Raw genomic sequence first — 26,451 nt, forward strand, 5'->3', positions numbered from 1 at the left:
AATGTTTACATAGATTTTGAAAAGTCTGGAGTTGGCTTCTGCTCTCTTAAGTGTAAGCAACAATCTCAAATCTCGAATCACATACAAATGTTAAATTCTATCCAACTAAGAATCTGTTTTTAGTAAAAGGATTATTTTTTGCAATTCTCTGTGTTATTTAGATGGAGAAATATAGCAAACATCTGGAAATACTGGTTTCTGAGAGAACCCAGGATTTAATGCATGAAAAACAGAAGACTGATCGTCTTTTGTATAGTAAGTTATGTAGCAGAAATACTGGATATTATTCTTTATTTGAATTTAACTAATTACAAACAGAAACCCTTTGATAGGTGTTTATTTAGTAGATAATATTTAGCTGGCAATGAATTAATATACTTGTTCTTTGCAAAGCTGGAAATATATTTAGCTACTTTTACATTTTCCTTCTAAAAGTCAGTGCCATCATCTGAGAGCTATGACTCCAGAATCCATAGAGCTCTCACTTCGATCTTGCTTGGCAGTCCTTCTATGTAGTTATAAATACTGGAGAATTGCTTTTGGACTGAGTTACTTTTGATGGCACCGTATCTTCTAGAATTCTGCAAGAAAAAAAGGGATAAAGGAATAGGTATAATACATAAGAGAGAAGAAGTAAAAGCCAGTGAAAGTACCAGCTAAGAGAGGTAAAGAAGATTAAAAATAATCACAGAAGAGATAGTAAACTAAGCCAACACAGGAAGTAAACTGTAGCAAAGAGCTGACAAAGAGGGAGTTAGTCACAGTATTAGAATCTAACCTGTCTCTGAATTGGAATGTGTAGCTTTTGGTTTGTTTGAAGTAAAAGCTATGGGTCATCTAAAAAATCTTGACTTGCTATCAGTGAGATTTCGTGTGAATTGTCACAGCAGAGCAGATTTTGATACTAAAGAGTCCTTTCAGCTTCAGAATATCTAACGTTTACAAAAATTGGTTTTATATCTTTAAACAAACATGATCTGTTTATTCTGTACTTTCATCCATGACAAAAGAGTAACAATGCTTTTTTATTTTCTACAACAGGTATGTTGCCGAAACAAGTAGCAGATGATCTCAGGCAGGGAAAACATGCACAAGCTCAGAGTTACTTAAGTGCCACCATCTTTTTCAGGTAAAAATAACAAAAAAAAAAAGAAAGATAAGGCTAGAACTGCCTCCTACTATTGAAACTTTTAGGCTCCTGGTGGAGGTGAATCTCCTGAGTACAGAATTACTGTCTGAACTGTCAGTTGGCAACATTTGACTCTGCAAATGAATGCCTTTCAAAATTCTCTCTCACACCTCTTCAATTGTCTTCATAGAATCATAGAATGGTTTAAGTTGGAAGGGAACTTAAAGAGCATTCCATTCCAACTGCCCTGCCATGGGCAGGGACACTTCCCACTAGATCAGGCTACTCAAGGCCCCATCCAGCCTGGCCTTGAACACCTCCAGGGATGGGGCACCCACAACTGCCCTAGACAACCTGTTCCAGTGCCTCATCAACTTCATTGTGAAGAATTTCTCTGTAATGTCAAGTCTAAATCTTCCCCTCTCCAATTTATAGCCATTCCCCTCATCCTATTACTCCATGCCCTTGTAAAAAGTCCCTCCCAGCTTTCTTGTATACCCCTCTTCAGGTACTGGACGGTTGCTATAAGGACTCCCTGGAGCCTTGTCTTCTCCAGTCTGGACGACCCCAACTCTCTCAGCCTGTCCTCATATGGAACATGCTCCAGCCCTCTGATTTCTTTATAGCCCTCCTCTGGACCTATTCCAACAGTTCCATATCCTTCTTATGCTGAGGATTCTAAAACTGGACACAGCACTCCAGATGGGGTCTTACAAGAGCAGTGTGGAGAGGCAGAATCACTTCCCTTGACCTGCTGGCCATGCTGCTTTTGATACAAATGAGGATGCAGTTGGCATTCTGGGATGCAAGTACACATTGCTGGCTCATGTCAAGCTTCTCATCAATGAGCACCCCCAAGTGCTTCTTCATAGGGCTGCTCTCAATCATGTCACTCCTCATTCCCCCATCCTGAACTGAAACTGCAGATTTCCCAACCAAGGTGTAGGACCTTGCATTTGGTCTTGTTGAACCTCACGAGGGTCACACAGGTCCACTTCTCCAGCCTGTCCAGGTCCCTCTGGATGACATCCCGTCCTTCTGGTGTGACAGCTGCACCACTCAGTTTGGTGTCATCTGAAAATTTGCTGAGGGTGCACTTAATCTCGCTGTCTATATCATCGATGAAGATATTAAACAGCACTGGTCTCAGTACAGACCCCAGTGGGACGTCACTTGTAACGGTTCTCCATCTGGACATTGAGCTGTTGACCATCACTCTCCAAATAAAGCCATCCAACCAATTCCTTTTCCACCAAACAGTCCACCCATCAAATCCATATCTCTCCAATTTAAAGAGAAGGACATTGTGGGGGATAGTGTCAAAGACTTTACAGAATTCCAGATAGATCACATCCATTGCTTTTCCTGCATCCACTGGTCCAGTTAATTACTTAAATGAAAAATGAGATTGCTGTGGAGCTCTGACACACAGCAGCACATCACTTCATATGTGTTACATATGTTACATGTGTTACACATTTCATAAGGCAGGCCTAAGTAAAGGTTCCAGCACTTAGCTTTGCTAAAGAAACTTGCCTGTCATCAGAGTTCATATGGATCTACAGTCTTTGACTTGTTATGTGTGCTTGAAACAATATGCAAACGGCATGCTTTCATCTGTCATAAATAAACAGATGTTGAGTTCCCTTTTTTCACTTGTACACAACCCAAAATTGAAGACCAATTAGTCTGTCGCAGATGAAAGTCTGGATGTGAAAAACAGCTTACTGCATTGGTAAGCAGAAAGCCTTAGGTCAGTCAATCCTTTAAGTAGAAGGAGTCTCTTTTCAGTTTAAGTAAATGCTTGAAGACAAAACTATTCTGTAAGCTGCTTAGGAATACAAATACCAAAAAAGATAAGGTTGAGATAGCTCCACTGAGAAATTAATAGCGTGTATTTAGGATTACTGATCTGCAATGGTTAAGAAAGTGAATGAGTATGTTGTTTTGATTATGTTTCAACAGTGACATTGTTGGCTTCACTCAGCTGTCCAGCAGCAGCACACCTTACCAAGTGGTAGATCTCTTGAACAAGCTCTATACCACTTTTGATGAAATCATCGATAACTATGATGTGTATAAGGTGGAGACAATAGGAGATGCCTGTAAGTTCCTTGAGCTGTGGCCAATAATAAGGCATGAGTATTCCATTGGAATAGAGACTGATTTGATGACAAGGAAGAATAGATGAAGGAGATTTGGAAGGATTATGACCACTGGGAAGACCACAAAAAGCAATTACAGAAGCCCTAGTAGAGCCCTAGCAAACTTTTAAGAATATTTTTCTGCATATCTTTCGTGATTTCTACCACTGATGAATGTTGTGGATGGGACAAATGAGTTGAGTAAACTACTGATGTTGTTTATTTAGTTCCTGCAAGCTGTAAGCTCTGACTTAAACGTTGGCATGGGATTAATCCCAGCTGGCAATTTATTTTAACAGAAGCACAACTGAAAAGTTTGCCTTGCACGTGGAACCATAGATATAATTTCACAAGCTTCATTATCTCTGTCTTTTTGCAAAGACCATGGGAACCTTCTCTCTCTTAATACTCTGTAGGTGCTTGGCTGCCTTTACTTTGGCGATTTTTAGGAAAATAGCTTTCCATTTGCTACCATGGAATCTGCTGGGGATTGACTACCGTTAAAACTTAGTGCCATGAAAAACCTAGCAGAACCTAGCAGGATTTTTGGATGAGATAGACAAGACATCCTATAAGAGAAGTAGAAAAAAATCCCACTACTTTTTTTTTCTGCTGCATGGAGTATAAAATTCCTGACCAAGTGCAGTTGAGGGATATCAAAGAGATCTGTTTCTTCTCCTACACGTTTAGAGTTGGTACAGGAAGCGCAGGATGATGCTTAGTGGGAATCATTGTCTCTCTTCATAATATCTGCCCAAAGACAAAAGGTATTGAACAGCTACTTTCCCACTGTCTGCCCCACTTCAAGTATCTTCAGTAGAGGAAGGTAGGAAGAAAGGGTCGGAGGGAATAAATCTTACGGAAAGTAAGAAGGAAATCCAACATTTTTCAAAGCTAGGGTAATTACACACATGAACTGTTGCCCTACACTTCATTTGTTTCTGGCTTTCTTTGCTCAGCAGGCACAACTGCGCTGCAGAATATGAAGGAATAGGACTTATTTTTTTTACTTAGGCAGCATCCTTTGGTAAATCTGTCTGTAATGCCAAAGATTAACATAGTTGCATTGTTCTTTTAAGATATGGTGGTGTCTGGAGTACCCAAAGAGAATGGGATTCTTCACGCTGGTGAAATTGCAAGCATGGCTTTAGACCTTCTGGATGTCTGCAAGACTTTTAAGATCCCACATAGGCCAAACACCCTCCTAAAAATAAGAGCAGGAATCCATTCAGGTATGTTGAGAGGCTGCAAAGGAGTCCTCCACTGGTTTAACAAATGTTTCTGTACTGGTATTTCCTTTCCATTAAAAATGAAGTTAATTTTTTAATATGGGATGGAAAACCACACGGAGTTCCTCCCAGTGGAATAAATTATTGAATATCTGGAATATTAGGGACACAATGTGGAATATGACATTGCAACCACCACATGGCACCAGTGCCTTTGCTGATGTGAGTCAAAAAGTGCCATTCTATGTCTATTACTTGTCATTTTCAGCTGTTCTCTTCTCAAAACAGCAAGTTGCTTCTTGGGTCCTTGCTGCAGCCTTCACTTTCAGACTTCCAGCTCCCTGATCTAAGCTAAAGCATGATTGCAACTCCTTATTAATAAACAGCAAGAGTTGGACACTTGATATCCAGCCCAGCATCTAAAAATTACATGGCTTACATTGTCTCAGCAAGAGATCGTATCTTCTATATTTTAACCCCCTGTGTCTGACATGAAGGAATCAAAATGCTCATTTTCAGCCTTCAGCAGAAGCAGGTTATTTCTGATTCCCGCTTTTCCATGTGACTAGTGAGGGCGGTGTGCACAACTCCTGTTGGCAACATTCTGGTATCACTGCCTTTCAAAGTACTCTGTTGGTGTGTTGAAACATGATTCTGCAGCTGCCTTAATTCATGTACACTACCTCCATCCCATCATCACTTCCTCCACCCTTCTCCTTTGAGGCCCTTTTGCAATTCCCCCCATTGCTGTGGAAGCCATCTGTTAATCAAATGTGTAACTCATGTGAGACAATACTGATACTCAGTCTTTACCTTGATATTGAATGACTCAGTAATGTAGGAAGCCATCATGAGGCTGTATGACTGATTATGTGTTTTGAAAACACAAAATATCTTGGTTCCTTTTTTTTAACAGGGGCAGTTGTAGCTGGAGTTGTTGGGACTAAAATGCCACGGTATTGTTTATTTGGAGATACTGTGAACACAGCTTCCAGGATGGAATCTACCAGTGAAGGTAAGACGGAATAAACCACAGACATGGTTTTGACCATCCCTTAATGAGTTCTGAAAAAAATGTTATGCTGAATTCAAGTTCTGCCCTGTTTATATGACTGCAAATCCTGTAAGGAGGGTATTGATTTCTGGGTTCAACCTGCCTATGGGCAAATGATGCTGCCTGTATTCTCTACAACTTTCTTAATGATATCCCCTCATTCCCCCAAGTCTCAGAGAGGGATTTTCATGGCTTTGAAGTTTTCTAGAATGAAAAAGCGTAAGAATCATATGAAATTGGAAGCAGATATGTTCACTGTTTCTATTCTTTCCTGGTACACAGCTGAAGTTATAGTAAAAAAAAATTCATGATTCTCCTTTTTCACTGATAATTTCCTCTAATGGAAAACACAAGAGGCCGTAGGACATCATGGGGGCTGTGTCTATCTTTAACCAGTATAGAAGATTATATATGTCTCCTCTAGCAAAGAGATTTGACAGCAATTTCTACAGATTAATCATGGAGATATGCTCACTTCCATTTCTTCCCAGGAGATAACAGTGGTCCATGTTTACTTAGCAAGCTTCATCTTTAGCCAGTATGAGCATTTGAACTTAACTACTCTGATATTTTAGTGTAATCCACGTGAACTGGGGCCGGGGGGGGCGGGGGGTGGCAGGGGAAAGAATTAGAGTGATCCAAGACCAAATAACCTTGGTGGCTTTTTTTTGTTTCTTTCATTCATGAAATGAAGCTGAACAGTTTTATGGCTCACATTGCAATGTTTTGTATATGGACTTGAATTCAGCAAAACCCAAGGTGTCTTCAAGTATAATTTAATGTTAAACGTGATGCTTTCAACATCTATCATGATCCACTAAACACTAGGCAGAAAGGCAAGTGATGATGGCTTTGAATGTGTAGCCTGTGGATTTGAAAAACAACCAGGATCTATTAGTTCTCACCATTTTATATATTTTACATATTTTTCCAAACTAAATGCTAGTCTGAATGGAACACATATAATTTCATTGTCCTGTCAGCCTCCTTTCCTTCTCCTCCTTTCAGGGTCCTTGTATTATCTCATCTGAATTGCTTTAAGACTTATGCCTTCAAAATCCGCTTCCATCATTCTTCACATTTCATCTTTTGCTCTGTATGTCAGTCTATTTCTCATATGGGTTATCAAGTCTACAAACTTAAGAAAAAAGACAGAGCTTCTTATCTTTGAACCTTTCTTTTATCGCCTTCTTTCTCTCACCACATACATCTGAGGATCTAAAATTACATTAACATGTTTTAATCCTAAAATGATCATTATAAAATAGATTAATTAATTAGTAGCAATGTATATTAAAATTGTTATTGGCTGGAATCTGAGTGTTAGTGTCTTGTTCCCAAGAAGGATGATGACCTATAATATAACATTTCTACTGGAAAGAATATTTCAGAAACATGTATCTTTAAAGATTCAGTCAAAGGGTGGGTTGGATGAGACTCTACACAACATTATTGACTGTGCCTGTGCACAGAGTATCCCATTTGGTTTTGCCCTGAATCACAAGGCTCTAGGTTGCTGTGTGGACAAAGCAGCACCTGTGAATGTGGTGGAATTTTTAGCTATGATGGTGCTCAGGACCATTTTCATAGAATGGTACAACTGGCAACAGAGGCCAAAAAGGCCTACAAAGATATGATAGCAGCTTTAGAGGAAGAAGATGAAGGAGGACTAAGGGAAGCCCAACCCAGCATCTTAAGCAATGAATATGAAGAAAATGGCTTGTCAGAAACTGGTAAAACATCTTGCAAAGACATTGATGAGGACATACCAAATCATATTAAAATCCAGAAGAGAAAACTTGAAGAAAAGTATAACTTGTATGCACTGGAACTGGAAAAAAGTGCAACTGCTGACTTGTTGATAGTGAATTCGGAAGAGCTTCAGTAAATCCAGATGTAGTTCTACTGAGCTTTTAACATTTGGCTTTTTTCAAATCTCTAGGAAGAGGGTAGCAAAATAAAATAATTTAAGAAATACCTGAAATCAGCTGTGCAAACAGTTCTGAATCCTTTTATGCAAAATATACACTGGAGCACATGAGGCACTGGCTAATGTTTTTATGTCCTATGCTCTCTACAAGTACCTAAAAGAGGTTGTGGAGAGGTGGGTATTGTCCTAACAACTATTACCTGGGAGAAGAGACCAAGAGGAAATAGCCGTAAGCTGTGTCAGGTGAAGTTTAGATTGGTGGTGGTTGAGTCACCATCCCTAGAGATGTTTAAAAGGCAAGTACAAGAGGTGACCTAGTAGTGGACAGGTATGGCTGGAGTTGATGATCTCAAAGGCCTTTTCCAACCTAATGATTCTATGATTTATATGTTGAACATCCGGGTCCCTACACTCCCTGTAGTGTTTCAAGACTTTCAATAAAAAAATTTTAAACAAACAAAAAGGTGGATATTACAAATCCATCATTTTCTCATATAAGGAAAATCAATAAGACAATCTTAACTAACCCTACTATTATCTAGAATCTTTCTTCAAACATAGAAGCATAATGATTTACTCTGTGTTGTAGAATGTTAAAGGCAAAAAAACCCCACAAACCCCTAAAACCAACCCTAAACAAAAAAACATCAAAAAACACCAAAAAACATCAAAAAACCACCAAAAAACCAACAACAGTGGGTTTTGGCAATTTTCCAAATGTTGGCAACATTTTGCTTTCTGGGAAAATTTAGAAGTATTAAGAATTTGTTTTCTCTGTCCTCCTCCTTGGTTTTTCTCCCATAAGTTGAAGAAGGCATGACAGCCATGTTTCACAGGAAAATAGATTCTCAACTAAGGAAGAAACACCTTGTTAAAAAAAAAAAAGTGGAATTATGGTTATATTGTCTCTTTTCCCTGTTTTTATTTAAAAGTTTGGAGGCAGAGAAAAGATGGCAGTTTTTTTAAAGTTTAGACATTGCTGAAAACTGTATGTGCAAAGAACGAGCAGACTCTTTTTTGACCAGGAGGTAGAACTGTTTATGGTTTTCTTCACAAGGTGGAAGGAGTGCTTGTCAGTAACACCAGCCAGGCAGCTACGAAAAGTAGACAAATAAAATTAGATGCAGGATGTGAAGACTAGTGACTGTTGACAGCCACGTATTTGCCCTGAGATGCCCTCAGAAAAAGGCCAGGAGGCCAGGAGCTTGTGTGTGAACATTTCAAACAACAGAGGAATGACAGCAAAGACATGAAAAAATCATGGGGGAGTTTATTGAGTCTTGAAGTCTTTGGCATGCAGAGGGGGCCAGGTCTGTCTTCCTTGTTTAAACTGTTAACAATAATATGACAATTGTCTCTCTTTCCAGCTCTTAAAATACAGTGCAGTTCAAGTGCATACCAGCTGTTGGAGCAGATTGGAAAGTATGTGTTAGTATGCCGTGGGAATTTACAAGTCAAGGTGTGTATGCAACATTTATATGCAGCTTTTTAGAGAGGAGAGGGTGAAAAGTCTGGTGTTGCTGAATTTTAACCCATGTAGTCTCTTGTGTTTCAGAGTCCTTTGGTTAGACTATTTCCTGTTCCTGAAAAGGGCAGGCTCAAGCTTTACACCAGAACTTATTACTATTCACAAGACATGCCTAATAATTCAGAGATAAAGGACTTAGCCAAACTTGGAAGTACTGCATGGAAGGTCATTTTGTCATAACTGCTTGAAATCATAGAATCATACAATACCTGGGCTGGAAAAGACATTTGAGATCATCAAGCCCAACTGTACCTGTCCACTACTAAATCATATCCCTAATCACTTCATTTACTCATCTTTTAAATAACTCCAGGGATGGTAACTCAACCACCTCTCTGGGCAGCCTGTTCCAGCACCCGATAACCCTTTCGGTGAAGAAATTTTTCATAATGTCCAATCTGAACCTCCCCTGGTGCTGCTTGAGACCTTCTTGGCCACCTGGGCACACTGCGGGCTCGTATTCAGCTGGCTGTCAACCAAAGGTCATTCATTCAGAGACATCACAAATCAACATATGGGTTCCATAAGAAGACTAACATAATTTTGGACTCAATTTTGGATGGGACTCTAAAGAATCGTTTTAATCCATAGTGCTGCCACTATCTCCTAATGGAAAGTTTTATGCTTCACTTTTCCTGTATAGAATCATAGAATAGAGTTGGAAGAGACCTTAAAGGTCATCTAAGTCCACCGCTCTGCCATGGGCAGGGACACCTCCTACTAGATCAAGCTGCTCAAGGCACCATCCAACCTGGCCTTGATATGTTAAATGGCACATCAGTCTATTTTTAGGCCTTAGTTACTAAGATTATAATACAAATGATGGGTAGTATTACTAACACATAACTCGTTTTCTTCCTTAGGGGAAAGGGGACATGGTAACATACTGGCTTGAAGGTAAAAAAGCCTCTGCCACCCAGAAGGCAGTCACCAGCACTTCTGTGACTCTTCAAGACCACAACAGAGCTTCATTCAGTTTGATACCAGGTGTCCTTCCCAGTGATCCTCTCTCAAGTCCTGCATTCTAACTCCTGCATCCACCCTGCTTTTAGTCTGTTAAGTCATCCTGCTGAACTAGAAAATAAGAAAAGTGACAGTACACCCCTTTGGCCTTGTGGATGTATTAGCTCAGTCTTTATTCACAGGTATCTCTCTCCCAGTAGTGGCAGGAAAAAAACCAAAAACTCAACTTGAGTAATAATTAGACATAAAACCAGCCCACCAGCTACTAGAGCAGCTCCCAGTGTTACTTTTGGTTTGGTTTTGCTGAGTTTCCCTTTCCAGCAGCCTCCATCACTTCAAAACTAGCTGGCTAGACACTCCAGCCTGTAAGCTACCCCCACAGGAAAGGAGATAGTGTAGTGTTGCTATTTAGTGGTATAATAAAGCTTGTGGGTATGATTGCTTTTGTGCTGTCAAAAGGAAAAATGAGATGTGTATTGTATTAGAAAGCAAGGGCCATTGAAAGAGGGGAATGAAGCAGTGCGATCATAGTGGATGCAAACTGAAATGAGAATTTGTGCTTCTGCTTCCATTTCATCTCCATTGCCTGGGGCATAGAAAGAATTAAGAAGAAAAACCTGGGCATTCCCATAAAGTCAACCTGCCATCTTCATACAGAGACCTGAAAACATTGGGAAAGAAATGAAAGACATTACATGCTGTTGTTAAAAGAAGACCAACCATTTCAGCTGCCCTGAAAAACTGCTCTTAATATTAACTGGTGTTATGCAGTTGCTTCGTCTAAAGTGGTGGCAAACCTACTGTTGCTGGCTGGCTGGCTGACTATGAAATCCGGCAGCCCTCTGAGTCACTGTGTAATTTAGGACACAGTTTAGAAAAAGTTGTTCCTCAGCAAGCATTTCCTGTAAATAGAAACCCACCACTGCACATGGAGCAATCTTTTGATGGAGCACAGTTCTGTAAGCCTTGCTGGTGTTGACTTTCTTTAAAGACAAAGCATATATACGGTGAACTCCGTTTAGAATTTTTAGGGTTTTATTTAAGGCAATAAATTACCTTTCACAGCTTACGTATTTTGAAGAGTTTAGCTAGTCCAGCTGAACTAATTAACAGTATAACAGAATGAGATATGTGAGATAAAGAAAAGAAGGATACTAGAGTCTCAGCAGTTCCACCGTAATGTGAACTGGACTGGCCCAAGCTAACTGGGAAGGAAGTATGGGTGACACAGCACCATTTACTCCTCCTTATTCTGCTCCTACACCCTCCAGTCTGTCCCTGATACTAGGTATAAGCACAAAGACACACATGTAGCTGCAGTTTTTCTGGTATGAATTTGTGTAGTAGCTTAAACAAGCAGCTGATTGGCTATGTATGCTCCCATGTAGTATACTTTACATGCTGAATATGTGCTGTGTGATAGTATAATAACAGGGGAGTCACACTACAGACTTTCAGCTTCTGTGGGAGGTAATAGCAGCAATAATATATATTTCAGAGACGCCTAACAGAGGTAGAAAGCTAAATCCTTGTGAATTACATAAGGCCTATTTTAAAATCTACAGAAAAATATGAAACATTCTGAGTTAAATTCTGTCTGAGGACTCTGTGGGAACAGTGCTACTTGAACAGGACCACAATATCAGAAGTGACATACATATGGCTGATCTTGTTGTGTGAGATCCCATCAAGGAGTCCAGTCAAATTTTGAAAAATAAAATTTTTAATTCATTTCACGTTATTTTCTAAACTTAAAAGTTTTGCTATTTTTTGTATTTCATATTTGTACAAGGCACAGTACAGTTAACTTATTTGCAATCTTAGCAAAATAAACCCTTCAGTTATGCAGAGTCCACAGTTCACAGTTGTCCTTTAATATAACTATTTCCTCTATACAAATGCTACCCAGGTATTGTGAAACTCTGCTCTGTTATAGTGCTGCATAATTTATTTTACATTATTCTTTCAATGAGCTGGCATTTTTTACATTTTTGTTAGAAAGGTATATATCATGGGGCCTTTTATCAAATGTGAATGTGAAAGCATGTGCTTTGTTCTATGTTAATCTATAGCAGTACATCAGTTTTAACTCTTCTGCTTTATTTTAATGTTTTTAGAATTAAAAGCTTTAAAATGAGTGTCTTCTGATTTTAAAGTCTTCTAACGAGAAATAACTGACGACTGACCATTAGCAAGCCTGTTAGATTGACAGCCTTCACCACTCACACATACTTGGACAGTATTCAAATTAGGTAAAGACAGCAGAGAGACTCTTGCTGTCTTCAAGAGGCTTGGAGTGTGGTGGTTATCTACAAAAGAGGTGTATATTGAAGAACACAGCCTACATCTATTTTGTTCTTCTCTCTTGATCCTCTCCTCAAACAGAACATTTCCAGAGTGAGAACTAGATTTTTATCTGAGGACTGTTCAAGCTGTGGTATCTCTCCTGAGACTTCAAGCAGTGATCCTTATTAATGTCAGTTTGTTTGATGACTCTGATGATACCACTGTTATTCCTCCAGAAGACAGAGGTTCAGGGTATAGAACACTATAGATGTAAACAGAAGGGTCCTCAGTCAACTGGCAAGTATTCAGATTTATCTCAGGCATTTTGATAGATGTAGTCAATGACTACAGCTATATTTCATTGTCAACTCCTGAAGCAACAAGCAGGTTTCAGGAACATGAGGTCTGTTGGGTCACACAGACTTTTACTAGAAGTTAGACACAATGCAGCAATTGTTACAGATTGTATGACACACCAAATTCACCAAAGGTGGTTGTAGCACAAAACTCGTGAGATGTGCTTTGCTTTTACCTCCTGGGTGTGGCATATGCCAGGATATTTTTTTTCTATATTGTGGTGGCCACACGGACATACATACGTATTTATATATACATGTAAACCATATCTGGCCGTAAATAAAATTTTATAGGGACAGGCTAGTGCAAAGCAATGCCCAGTATAAGGACACGACATTGTTGACAAATTTTGCCTCAGGTTTGAACTCCCCGGCTAACTCAGTTTTTGAACCCATCAAGAGCACGCTGTTGTGCTCCTCTCAGCTCTTCATATACAAGGGCAGTTAGTCTTTACAGCACCTGAAAACTACAACACTGTGGCATTTCACCATCTAAATCTGTATCATTGTGTGGGGCAGCATTTGTGACTAATATTACTGCAAATTCAGAACTCTGTCATAGAGTCCTGTTATAGCTCCGTAGCTGATGACTGAAGTCCTAGTGACAAGCTGGTAAAGCTGAAGTATGATGATCAGCACAGTGCTCATCTGGGATTCAGATAATCTAACAAGTATTCTTTTCTAAAATGGCACTTAATACCAATAAATGTGTAATGTGTTCCTCCTTTTCTATGAGATTATACACCTACCAGGAAATGGGAAAGCGATAGTAATAACAGAGCTGAAGTACTGAATGTGATATATAGTTTACAGAGAGATCACTTCAGTTCTTCACTCAGTGGCCATTCATTGTCTATGGTCATGCAAAATCATAGAACAGTTTGGGTTGGATCATCTAGCTCCAAGGCCCAAAATAATGCAGAGGATAATAATACTGTATTTATGATATGGTGATTTTATGGAAAGATTGTGCAGCTCCATCTACAGGTAAGGATGCAGGCAGGTACATTAAATAAATGACACAACACAAAAACTGACTTAGGAAAGTCTTTAATTAGATTGACAAATCTTCACTCTATTGTTTTAGTTTGAATGTTGACAAAGAGATTGAATAACCATAATATTTAAAAAAATCCCAACAAGTAAAAAAAAGAGTTAATGTATTTCCATCTGTAAAACTTCCCAAATTATATTCAGACCATTGACATTGGAAAAAGACTGTTTTGCCACAAAAAAAGTTATTCTTTATCCCCTAGATTAGGTAGCAAATATCTTTTATTTAGCTTGTTATTGATATGTATAGAAGGTCTCCGGTTCCATGGTTCTTTTTATGTAAACAGAAAAGTCACCTGCTAATTAGTCAAACCAGAAAAATTAATTTATCTAAAGAAAAGGGGAATGAAATCAGATATTCTTTGCAAACAGTGTAAGGGCATACTATAAGTGTTGAGCCTAACTGTGCAGTCAGAGGATGCAGGGTGTCTTGAACAAATGTCTGAAGAAGAGATTGGCATGAGGTTCCCCAGCACGTAGAACATCTATCACTCCTACCCCACTCAGACCTTCAGAAGTTATTAACAGCCCTTCCATTTGAATTGACCTCAATAGAAAGAGTCTTTGTTATTTTAAAAGCATCTTTCTGGGGTTGACCTTCCAGACCAGTAAAAAGACCAGGCTATACAAGAGTATTCTGATTTTTCTCCAGCTGGCTACCACCTCCTTTTCAGCCGAGGAATACTCCATCCTCCTAAGACCTTTGTGAATTTTCCCCTGCTCCACACCAATCAGTGTAAAACATTGGATTGTAGATTGCTACATTCTAAATGGAAATTCAAAGATAAAACAATTTACAATCCAGCGTTCTCTCCAAAGAATATAGAGGAAAATTCCCTCTCCTTCTAATCTCAAAGTTGCTAAAATGCAATTTCTGGTAGAGAGTTATAAAACAACTGGTTTTAAAGGTGAGAAAATGGGGTTTGTAGATTTTGTGTGTGAACCCTAATGACTGAAACCTTCCAATGAGCGTGCATGAGTCTATGTGATGTTACCTAGTGTCACATAGTATACTAACCACAGTTATCTGCTTCAGACAGAGAACAAAGCCACTCCACATTCTGTATTTGTACCTCTCCACTGCACTAGGTCTTAAGTGCATATATATCCTTCTGGAACTAACTTCTCGTGCTGGATTTAATAGTTTTCACACAGTACTAAGTTAGATGTTGAAGCTGCACATGAAATTTTTACTGTTACACCTCTGTGAATTTTGCCTTGCATTTCAATGGCAATAGAATAGGTACTTCCTGGCCATTGAATGCCAGTTATGAAGCTACTGTAGTAGCATCCTTATGTACATGGACGTGCTTAATTGCTAATGACTATCACTGCATTTTCTACTAAAATACAAGAGTGTACAAGTAGGTGATGACATCTGAAGCCTAATCAGTTTCAGATGGCATCAGATCCCTACTACATATAAATTTTTTCCTGTAGCTCTTGCATCCTATCTTGCATCCTCTGTAGAAAAACAGTGACCCTATTTGCCTCACTAGAACAAAGTATAGAGGCAGGTTTTCAAAGTATTTAACACCTTTCCACTCCCTAAGTGGTGAAACTGTAGCTTGAAAAGATAGTACCAACTCTGTCAGAACTGACCAAGGATTCAAGGCTTTTACCCATTGTTTGGGAAAATGCTTAATACAATGGGAAAACTTCAGCTTGCGATTGGTAATGGAACCAGGATTTCACATCCATCATAATGAAACACAGTCCTTGGGCATTTAAACTGTATATCCTGTTGGAAGAACTGTGTCCTTAAAGAGCCACAATGGAGATCTTGTTAGAAAAGACCACTTATCCTGAAGGATGGAAGGAATTTTAAATTGCAACAACAAGGTTGAGGCAGAAAATATGGGTGAGGTGCCAGAAAGACAGAGAAGCCCTCTAAGGAGATCTCAAATTAATAATAACCCTTGCAACTGATTTGAACAGAAAATAAATCACTATTTAAAAAAAAATATTACAGCTGAGTCTCCTTGCCTGGTAAAGACACACAAGGTCTGGAATTCCTCCACTGAGAAGACTGACAAATTAAAGGTAATGCTTAGTGATGAAAGTTTTTCCAGAGAGCGCAGAAAGTGAATTCTAGAATCACTCTCTGTGTTGCTTCTAAAGATCAGACATAAAAAGGCCCATAGTACCAGGGAAGTAACAACCCTGTCGATAGTTGTACCAGCAGAGACTCCCCAGCAGGAAGTAGAAAGGGACTCAGCATGAGCTGCTTGGCAGCTGATGCCCCATGCTGTGTGATCAGAATGTGTCAAGAAAACTCCTCTAGTATACACAAGGAAAATGCTCTGCAAGTTTTAATATGATTGATAATATAAACTCACACAGAAGTCCCTCAAGACTCAGAAAGTCTCCCATGTCAGAACTGCATTCTCTAGCAATTTGTGCTAACTGGCAATGTGTTGAGATTCAGATTTTTGAGTGCAGGCTGAGTTCTGCGTATAAACAGATGAATCCCTAAATGCTCATGAAAATTAGGCTGGAAGTGCCTTTGAGACCCAAGAGTCCCCCATCCCTAAACCATCTCTACAGCTCCTTTACTACGAAAGGTATTACACAGAAATGCAAAATTCCAGGCCTATGCTGCAAGAACTTGGTCTAGTTGGATGTTTCAGTGTAATTTCTTACATAGGATGGACGACGTAGGATCGAATTCTACCACCCTAGACAGAAGCAGGACCTCACTCTGCAGTCTGGCATGTACCAGGAGAAATCCTGAGAAAGGATCATGGTGGCTGCAACTCTAATTACAACATAATGAATAGTTACCAGAGCCAGGACTGTGAAGAGGTTGGATCAGATGAGGAGGAACTGCCTGTGGAAAAGCATCAGGTTTCTGCAGAACGCAGATCAAGATGGGTGCTCAGGGAAGCACACCCTGTGCACGCTTGTTTCCCACTCATTCAGTTCCAGGCAGAAAGGATCAGCTATAGACAAACGGCACACTGACTAAAACTCCCAACTTTCTGTTACAGGGTTTTTACAGTCATCTTGTTTGCAAAAATGCTATTTATGACAACAGATGTTTAAACAAAGCAAAGCAAAATTGCCTTGTGTACAGTTGATCTGTGTACCACATTGTTTCTTAATAGAATGTAAAACCCACTGTAGCACTATGGCAAATACTGTTCTAAAAATACATTTTATATATCTTGGGAACCTTCTCTGAACGTACAAATCACTGTTTTTCTTCAAATGCTTATATATGCCCTGCCACCCATACTGTACGATTAAGCAATACGTGACCACTGACTGTGAGACCAGGTATTAACCCTACAAACAGAGCTGCACTACAATTGCATCCATTATTTGGAGGACAGCATTGAGAAGAGATGTGAGATTTCAATCCAGAGGTGTTTTAAAGGTAGCAAGGACAGAAAGAAGCTCTCATCTCTGTGTCATGGCTTGGAATCACACCCCAAATTACATAGGCAGGACTAGAAGATGTCTCTGAAAAGTAATGTGATTATTGCTGCTTCTTCCAAGATCAGCACTGGTCATACAAGTTCTAGAGGCCATCAGAAGAGACCATGAGCTGAATGAAAATAAAGCCCTAGTATTTCTCTGGCGGGGCACGGTATCTGCATAAAGAGCTTGAAGCTACTGTCATGCCATCTTTGATCAAATAAGCAGTAGATTTCTCCTGGCAAAACTATAGTATATAAAAATAGCTCACTATATTTTAAAAAAATCTACTATAGTTTTTAAATGGAGAAATTCTTATTTTTAAAATGGCCAAGTTAATCCATTTCATTTCATTCCCCGCTTACCTTGCAGAGAAGAAAGAAAAAATCATAACAGAAGAGATTTCCAAGACAACAGAATCATAGAATAATAGAATAATGGAAACATAGAATAGTTATGGCAGGAAGGGACCTTAAGATCATCTAGTTCCAACCCCCTTGCCATGGGCAGGGACACCTCCACCAGACCAGGCTGCTCAAAGCCCCATCCAACCTGGCCTTGAACACCTCCCAGGGATGGGGCAGCCACAGCTTCCCTGGGCAACCTGTGCCAGTGCCTCACCACCCTCAGTGTGAAGAAATTCCTCCTTATGTCTAGTCTAAATATATTTCTTTACCTTCAAATTCCCTCATGTTCAATAAAAAACTTCAGTGGATTATGGAGGATTATCCTAGAAATATTTCTTAAAATTGTACTTTGTTATAAAATCTTACCGTAGCTAAATGATCAGAGGAAGGACATTGCCTGTAAGCATTGTATTTTAAAAAAACATCATTTTATATCTCTTCCTTTATTGTGGGAAATTTTCCCTCACATTAAAAATTGCTTTAAAACATTCTCCTTCTTAACACTAAGAATGGAGTAAGACACATGACTCAGGTCTGTGTGTCTGTATCTCAAGTTACGTATTTACCATTCCATTTGTCACTACAGTTTGCTGTCTTGCCTTGTGAAACTCCATGTAACTTATAATGGAGAAGATCTAATCCTAGACAAAATGGAAAAACCTGACCTCTTCCTATATATATATTTGCAGAACTGTACAAATCTAGGTTCCCAGTGGGCTGACACATAGCTCTGTTATGCAAGGCGAGTGAGCGCTCACAAACCTGGCAAAGGCAATATACAGCTACTTAGTGGCCTGTTTTCTCCTGCTAGGTTTGATCTTCAGGGATGCTGAGCACCCATGGGCACATGCTGAGGCTCTCTCCTGCTTCCCTTGTGAACAGAAAACAATGAAAGACCCCATTCCTCATCACGTAGATCAGCAGCATTTTAGCTGTTGGCCTTAGAGGTCAGGAAACAAGACTTCCCAATGCCATCAAAGAGCGGCTCTGGACATTGTAGGCTTAGTCACTGCAGGAGGCCACCTGCCTGACAACAACAGAGTGCTTTTATGTTGGCAGTGGGAGTTGAACACATGAGAAAGAGGGTCTGTTTCTGTGGAGTTCCTTTGTACACTGGATAGGACTTGGGCAGTACAGAGCATAAGTGTTTGTTTCTTCCCACAGTTCTGTTGCTGCATACCAGAGTAGTAAAGCTGCCTCTAACCACTTATTGAGAGGTTTTACTTGACTTAAATTAGCTACTATTTTTTAAATTTATCCTTAATAGCATTCTGATGCTCCACTAAAGACAGCAGCATTAATTGTATTTCCTCCTTCTGGACAACTCTTCTGGGGCTGTCTGTCTGTTCTGACTGGACAGACATAAATTTCCAAACAAACACACTACTGGATGCATAAAGTTTCTATTCACTTTCCAAAAAAACTCCATGGGCAGTGAAGCACACTTTTTAGCAGAAAATACCTTTCCACTTTCTACACAATATCTCAGGCTGCTACAATTGGAAGAGTGTTTTCCTTCTTTCCTACGCTGGTAATTCAATGCATTTGTCCAGTAAAACCTATGGCTGACAGAAAAAAAAATGCTAAGAGCAATTATTAAGACTTCCATCACACTCCTTTTTTGGAGTTGTGACAGCTTGACTTTTTAAGATGCTAGGAAATTACTCTATGCTCTAGTAACCATCACCTTAAGAACTTGACCCTTAGAATAGCAGCTTAGCATGCACACCATATTACACCACATCTTTGTTACTGACATAGTAGAAGCCAGATAAAGTTTTTATATACAGCACGGAACATGCAGTTTGCTGTTGGACAGAAGAGCCAGCATTTGCATTTCCGTATGCAAGCTGCAGGCTCAGATTTGTGAACAAAACCATCTGTCAACCAAGTTCTCTGTTCCCTCCTTCCAGCTACATGGCTTTGAGACCCTTCAGTGGTCTGTAGCCATTCACCACCCACAGAAAAATATACAATACTTTACAAAAGGCACATGAAAATGACATTTTGTTGAAGAATCAGATCCAACTCTGAACACAATACATAGACTAGTCCCTAGGTGACTTTAGAGGTACTGAAATATATTTTTAAGATACAAGTCCAGACACATGCTCCTAGCCTCTGCAAGAACTGTATCAAGATCCTATTGTAATCTCATTGTCAAGTACGCCTATAGATCCAAAAGTGCTAGAAACATTCCAGTGAACTCAATACCAGTGAAAAATGAAGATAAACCTGTATCTTGCCTGCTAGTAAGGATGGATTAGCCTTTGAAAACTCCCCTAAGCCTATGTGCCAAAGCACCCACAGGTCAGCACATCAGTTCCTTGAAGCAGAAGAAGATAAAATCCTGCCAGGAAGAAGAAGGGAGGCAGACAAACCACTTCTACACTCCCTAACATCAGCCAGCTACTGGAGTGCATGCGGACATCTCACAGTCCCTCCCAAAATGAAATGACACTATTGTTAAGACTGATTTGGCCACAGAACACCACATTCTTTCCTACAGACAGCTCCAGAGTTTTGACTTAGCTCTTGATCTCAGCTGACAGCCACTGCTGCTCTCCTACAAGTGTGCCTATGTGTTCAGGTACAATCGGCAAGAGGAAAACAAAAGGGAGGGAGAGGAAGAAAATAAAATTAAAACGTAATTTCTTTTTTCCAAAATGAAGAATTGAATTCTTTAACCTTTAAACATGCTTATTTACTTACAGAAAGAGTATTTCAGGCACAAAAGGTTTGAGTATCAGTCACATACCAGGTTAAATTGTAATAGTATCAGGATTGTCCATGCAGTGCAGTCATCTATATATCCCCTATCAAGAAATTGAAGTTGTAGTTTTCGTATACATACATATATATATATATAGTATGCATCAGTCACACTATGGTCTCCTGGTCTGAGTTGACTCCAGTGGGGTTTATGTAACAACAGTATTTGTCATAAGGACTGTTCTCCTTGTACGAGCAGACAATGATACTGTCTTTAGGAGCCACAAAAATGTTGTCTTCGATGTCAGGGCAAGCGTCACCGTCCCTGGTGGGAGAAGAGCTCTTCTTCTCCAAGGCACTGTACGTGGAGCCATCTCCCACGAACACATTCCCCGGCATCTCTGGGTAACAGGTTTCCAGGTATCTCAGCACCTCCTCCTGCTCCACCTTTCTGATGAGGCTCTTGCACTCTCCCATGGTGGTGGTGGTGGTGGTGGTGCAGATGGACACCGAGTCCTCGCCCCGCAGCACCCTCCTGTCCTTCCGGTACGCCTTCTTGGCCAGCTCGTCGCAGCTGCCCTTGCCCGACTCCAGGTCCGAGGGGGTCCTCAGTAGCTCCATGACATCGCGGTCCCCGACGTCCTTGCAGCACGGGCACTTGTTCTTGGGCCACTTGGTGCAGCCGTCGGTCTTCCTGGTGAGGGCGATGGCGGCGATGCCCGGCAGGCAGATGGCGGGCCCGATGGCCAGCAGCGGGATGTCCCCCAGCGTCTCCCCCTTGATGCCGGACACGGTGAACATGAACCCGAACACCAGGAAGACGCTGACCAGAGCCACCACCAGCCCCGTGCGGGGGTTGATGTCGTCGGGTCTCATGGCCCGCGCCATCCTGCCGGCGCGCCAGGGCCCGCTGCCCCGGAGCAGCCCCCCGGGGCAGGGGATGCAGCCTCCCCGCCGCCCGGCGCCTCCCGGCGGGGCCGCGGCCGCGGGGCGGGAGGGACCCGCGCTCCGCCGCGCTGCGCCGCCCTCGGACGGGAGCGGCGACCCCGCCAGCCCCGCCGCCCGCCCGGGGCAACAGGGACCCCGGCCGCCTCTAGCCCGCGAGGGACACCTGCCCTTCCTCCTCCTCCCCCTCCTCCGGAGCCCGGAGCGGCCGTGAGTACGCGCGCCGCCCACGCGAGCCGCGGGGAGGCAGAAGGGGCGTTCGCTGCCTCCCCCGTGGCCACCGGGGCTCCGGTGGGCTCAGCGGGGATCGGGACTGGGATCCGGGCGGACTCCGGTGCGCGCAGCCGGCTCGGCGCTCCCTCTGCCGCGAACCCCGCTTGGTAGGGAGGCGGGACACACAGACGGACAGACAGCAGCCCTGCCCCGAACTCTCCTTTCCCGAGTTAGGTGGTAGCGGAGAACAGGGCGTTCCCGAGTTAGGCGCTGCCACTGAATTTCGCCACTAGGCATACAGCCTCTCCCGGTGTTATCCCCGCGCCGACACCCCGGGAATGAATCGAGCTCTCCTTGCAGGATTGCCCTCGGCATCTAATGACCGGCATCTAATGGTGACATTCAGTCTTTGTGTTTCGGTGCACAGGGGTGATGCTAATTCTGAGTAAACCCCTCCATGTGAATGACTACAGGAAAGGATCTGAAATGTGTGGGAATGTGGAAAGGCAGAAGGAGCCGTGTGAGAAGCAATGTTTTCAGACAGGTTGCTTTGACATTCAATGTGCCAGAGACATAAAGAAGTAAATGCCTTCATCTGGGGCAGAGATGCTGGCAGACGAAAAGGAACAGTACTAGAAACTATCCCAGAGAATTAAGAGAATAAAAAAGGACATTCTAAAATAAATTGTGAAACCATGGTTTCTCTAAGCTTTCTTATCAACATGATTCCTTTTTCCTCATACCAGAAAACTGGAAAGCTCAGATAAGCCATTTGAGAAAACATGTGAACACCCCTCATCTTTCAGCCATGAAAAGGCCTGCGTTTTATTCATCCTCCCTACACTACAACATGAAAAAAACACTTGTGTGTTGTAGATTTCCAAGTTGCCTCGCAGAAACCAAGCCTGAGTATATCCCCTCATTAATGGGCACAACTCTGCCTTACAGAATGCTTCCTTGATAAACAGTGTGTCAAGTAATTAGGGATCTGAACAGGCTGGACCGCTGGGCTGAGTCCAATGGCATGAGGTTTAACAAGGCCAAATGCCGGGTCCTGCACTTGGGGCACAACAACCCTGTGCAGTGCTACAGACTAGGAGAAGTCTGTCTAGAAAGCTGCCTGGAGGAGAGGGACCTGGGGGTGTTGGTTGACAGCGACTGAATATGAGCCAGCAGTGTGCCCAGGTGGCCAAGAAGGCCAATGGCATCTTGGCTTGGATCAGAAACGGTGTGACCAGCAGGTCCAGGGAGGTTATCCTCCCTCTGTACTCGGCACTGGTGAGACCGCTCCTCGAATACTGTGTTCAGTTCTGGGCCCCTCACCACAAGAAGGATGTTGAGGCTCTGGAACGAGTCCAGAGAAGAGCAACAAAGCTGGTGAAGGGGCTGGAGAACAGGTCTTATGAGGAGCAGCTGAGAGAGCTGGGGGTGTTTAGCCTGGAGAAGAGGAGGCTGAGGGGTGACCTCATTGCTCTCTATAACTACCTGAAAGGAGGTTGTAGAGAGGAGGGTGCTGGCCTCTTCTGCCAAGTGACAGGGGACAGGACAAGAGGGAATGGCCTCAAACTCCGCCAGGGGAGGTTTAGGCTAGACGTTAGGAAAAAATTCTTTACAGAAAGGGTCATTGGGCACTGGCAGAGGCTGCCCAGGGAGGTGGTTGATTCACCTTCCCTGGAGGTGTTTAAGGCACGGGTGGATGAGGTGCTGAGGGATATGGTTTAGTGTTTGATAGGAACGGTTGGACTCGATGATCCGGTGGGTCTCTTCCAACCTGGTTATTCTGTGATTCTGTGATTCTGTAATTGCCTTTGCTGCCTTAATTTGAAGGAGAAGTAAGTGTGGGAGAAGTACGCATACTAGGGAGAGATATTTTAAGTTGGTAGTAACATCCTGGTTTTGAGATAAACGTGAATCATGACCATCCTTTGAACCTGTCCTTCAGAATGTTGTCTGGTAAAATCCTCATTGAGCCTCTCACCTGTTGCTGAGTGGGCTGAAACAGGAATAATTTGGACTTTATTAGCAATACCCTCCACCTAATGTAAAAGACTTAAAAATCATAACCTTCCAGTCAGATTTCAGCACAGGTTAACTTCTACTTTGGCCATTGTACAGGGTATAGCACGGTGAGCAACCACTGTAGCTTCATGGCTTGTATTTTCTGGAGTGCAAATTTGCTGCTTGTCTTCATCTGCTGTTATTCAGATACACAGCTTTTATGTCCTCACATTAGAATGAGCCCTTTTTTACCCCTCTGCTAAAATCTGGATGAAGGGAAATGATTAACCTTCACCCAGTCTGTCCCACATTGCTAAAATATTGTAAAGGTTATGTCATGAACAGTGTTATGTTGGTAAATAATGCCACTAAACTCACCATTCCTGCTCTCGAACCTTCCTTCACCTTCCCTCTTACATTTGAACAGTCTTTTAAGATTTCCTGTTGGGTTGGTCTTTTGCTGAAAAACAAACTATGTTGCTTGGGAATAGCAATTAGCTGTAGCTATATTAATCAACAGTCCTCTAGAGAAAGAAAAACTGCATCAGTATTTACATAAAATTACATTACATTACATTACATAAAATTTACATTACAAATATGTAAATATGTAAATATCATTAGTGTCATCAGTTGAGGGGAAAAAGTACTGTAAGAACTACAATACGTGTCAGAAGATTTAACAGGAATAAAAATGGCTCTTCAAATTTAAGCGACAGGGTTACTGAGATGGAAGAGTCAAACATCTACTGTGGAATGGAAAACTGTTAGTGGGCACAAAAATACACAAAATGCCAGGATAAAGGTGGAACTAATGCCTCCAATTTGTCCCTTTGTGAGTGGTTTTCAACACTAACAGTATGAAGACTATATGCTTCCTGGGGGAAACCAACCATCCTGGTCCAGGACAGCATGCTACAGTTGTTAAATTGTCTTTCTGAGCTACAAGGGAAGAGATGAGCACTTACACAATTAAATAACAGTGCAAATGGTTAACATTTGTAGCCTATTCATTAATTAGAGAAAAAAAAAATTACTCCTGTGAGGTGAAGCATATTTCCTTAGTGGTGCCCTACACAAAAGTGCAATGACTGAAAATCCAAATTAGTAATTGAACAGATGATGATGGCAATCAATGATCTTTTATTGCTCTTACCCATAACTTAGACTATTCACTCAAATTAAAATTAGAGCTGAATTTTGAGAAAAAAAAATACGTTCTTATGGTACACTGTGATTGTGTCAGCTCTTTTAGAACTGCTGCAGTTGGTGGATGGTCACCAGTGGTGTTCCTTAGGGCTCAGTTTTGGGGTCAGTCTTGTTTAGTATCTTTGTCAGTGGTCTGGGTGAGGGGGTTGAGTGTTTCCATCTTGGAAGCTGGAAAGCTGCAAATGAGAGCTGACTTCAAATCAAAAATAAAGATGTGAAGTAAGGAGCTAATTCAAACTTACTATTGTAGGGTTAATCATGTTAAATATCACAAGAGAACAAAAGTACTCAATCCCCTTTTTATCATCCTGATCCATCGAATGCAAAATAGACATTCTAATATCCCCAAATGGGTAAAACACTGTAGAGCGTTATCTGGGAAAGTGGGAACTTTAACATGATGAAGTGTCTAGCAGCCTTGGTCTCTTGCAGTGGTCCAAGCCCGGTGCATCTATATGGGAATAACATCCTTCCAAAACAGTTGTATCCTTCAGATAGGGGTGACCTTATCTGCTTTGTTATCTCCACTGCTTTTACCACTTGACATATCATCAGTGCAAGTGTCCTCTTTTCTGCACTTAGTGACCAGTTTATTGATGCTAAAATAGTAAGAATTGGCCAGTCTGGGTTGTTAGTGTTTCAGCTTGAAGTAGTGTTCTAGCTCAATGGCAGGCTGTTTATTATCATGGAGCAACCAGACCAGCTATCTAGATAAACAACTAAAGATGTGCTATATAATTTCTGTTTGAATGTAGATTTGATAGTACAGATCGGAAAAGAATGAGCAAAGATGGGTATGGTGAAAACGGTATTAGTTGAGTGACAGATAAATTTTCCTGGCATGTCTTTTTTAAACCCTTCTCTCAATCTCTTGTTTTGTGCATCCAATTGTCCGTTTCAGTCAATGGCTTTGTGTAAAAGCAAAGCATTTCTCTGGCCAGGCAGTGCTGTAAAACACATGCATTAAGTGTGTGTAACATAGATTTTAGCATCCTAAATAGACAGATCTAGGAGATAGATCTGGGAGGTGGGGTTTTGGGTTAGTACATTACAACTGACAGCTGGCCTCTCTATAACATCTCAACAGTACTATTCCAAGACTCCACAAGCACTTAGTAATATCACAAGTAAGATTAGACTCTCCTTTCCTCTTTCTGAGCTCTGTAGCAATGCTAAAACTTGACACAACTTCATACTGCTTCTAAGAGTGTAATCATCCAAGTCCTACCTGTAATCTGGAAATGAAACACAGGACTTGCTTTGTTGACAAGTTCTGTGTAGTTTGGGATGCTCAAGTTTCACAGAGAGCAGTGCTCTTGTGCACACATTCGAACCGCTCCATTAGCTTGAGTAGACAAACTACTGTCATTCTGCTGAGGTCACTGGCACTTTAAACCTGCTCAAGAGCTGCTTCACAATGTCCTTTCAGTTTGCTATCTATAGCAACTACTACTTGCTGAAGGTGGGTGCTGAATGCCACATTCCATCTCCAAGCCTTTTTTAATATTGTGTTTCTAGGCCACATCCACAAAAGAAAAATACTTGCTGCTTTCTTTTTGCTATGCAAATGTGTTCTGTGAACCTCACATACCTTAATTTAGAGATTTTTTTTTTTCAATTTGAAAAAGCATGTTATTCACCCAAATCCACATGCCAAGTAGACCCATTTGTATTTCTTCAGGGGTTTGTCTAGCCAGACCCTATGGCTCTTCCATTCCTCTTAACCACTCTTAAAGCCCCAGGTAGGTCTCTCTCTCTTCATTTCCTCAAGCAGAGGAAGTTCATCTGAGGGAGGATTTTTGTACCCTGGCTGTTCCACTAATACGCCTGAGTCTTGATCTTCTCAGGCAATCATTTGTGCTCGACTGCTGCTTG

General features: G+C 41.4%; 2 protein-coding genes across 3 annotated transcripts in view; one reads left to right on the plus strand and one right to left on the minus strand.

Moving 5' to 3' along the window:
• The window catches only part of LOC138733482 (atrial natriuretic peptide receptor 1-like), a 146,628-nt gene extending 136,586 nt beyond the window's left edge, over nucleotides 1-10,042 (plus strand). Inside the window, exons 17-23 of the mRNA XM_069880672.1 lie at nucleotides 162-255; nucleotides 1,042-1,129; nucleotides 3,095-3,234; nucleotides 4,353-4,505; nucleotides 5,419-5,517; nucleotides 8,854-8,945; nucleotides 9,878-10,042. Of these exons, the coding sequence (XP_069736773.1) occupies nucleotides 162-255; nucleotides 1,042-1,129; nucleotides 3,095-3,234; nucleotides 4,353-4,505; nucleotides 5,419-5,517; nucleotides 8,854-8,945; nucleotides 9,878-10,042 (831 nt within the window). The remainder of the gene's footprint in view (nucleotides 1-161; nucleotides 256-1,041; nucleotides 1,130-3,094; nucleotides 3,235-4,352; nucleotides 4,506-5,418; nucleotides 5,518-8,853; nucleotides 8,946-9,877) is intronic.
• Nucleotides 145-21,099, minus strand: TMEM215 (transmembrane protein 215). Of its 2 annotated transcripts, none has more exons than XR_011339352.1 (2): nucleotides 20,212-21,099; nucleotides 145-581 (listed from the first exon to the last, which is right to left on the minus strand). XR_011339352.1 is itself a non-coding variant. In XM_069879777.1 (2 exons), exon 1 carries the CDS (start codon nucleotides 21,097-21,099, stop codon nucleotides 20,380-20,382), a length of 720 nt encoding a protein of 239 aa, XP_069735878.1. In that variant the 3' UTR covers nucleotides 145-573; nucleotides 20,350-20,379. The 2 variants fall into 2 exon arrangements, 1 of the variants encoding a protein (XP_069735878.1); XM_069879777.1 differs by having other exon boundaries at nucleotides 145-573; nucleotides 20,350-21,099.
• Between the last annotated feature and the right edge of the window lie 5,352 nt (nucleotides 21,100-26,451).

Source organism: Phaenicophaeus curvirostris, chromosome Z (assembly GCF_032191515.1).
Source record: "Phaenicophaeus curvirostris isolate KB17595 chromosome Z, BPBGC_Pcur_1.0, whole genome shotgun sequence".
Classification (NCBI taxonomy): Eukaryota; Metazoa; Chordata; class Aves; order Cuculiformes; family Cuculidae; genus Phaenicophaeus; species Phaenicophaeus curvirostris.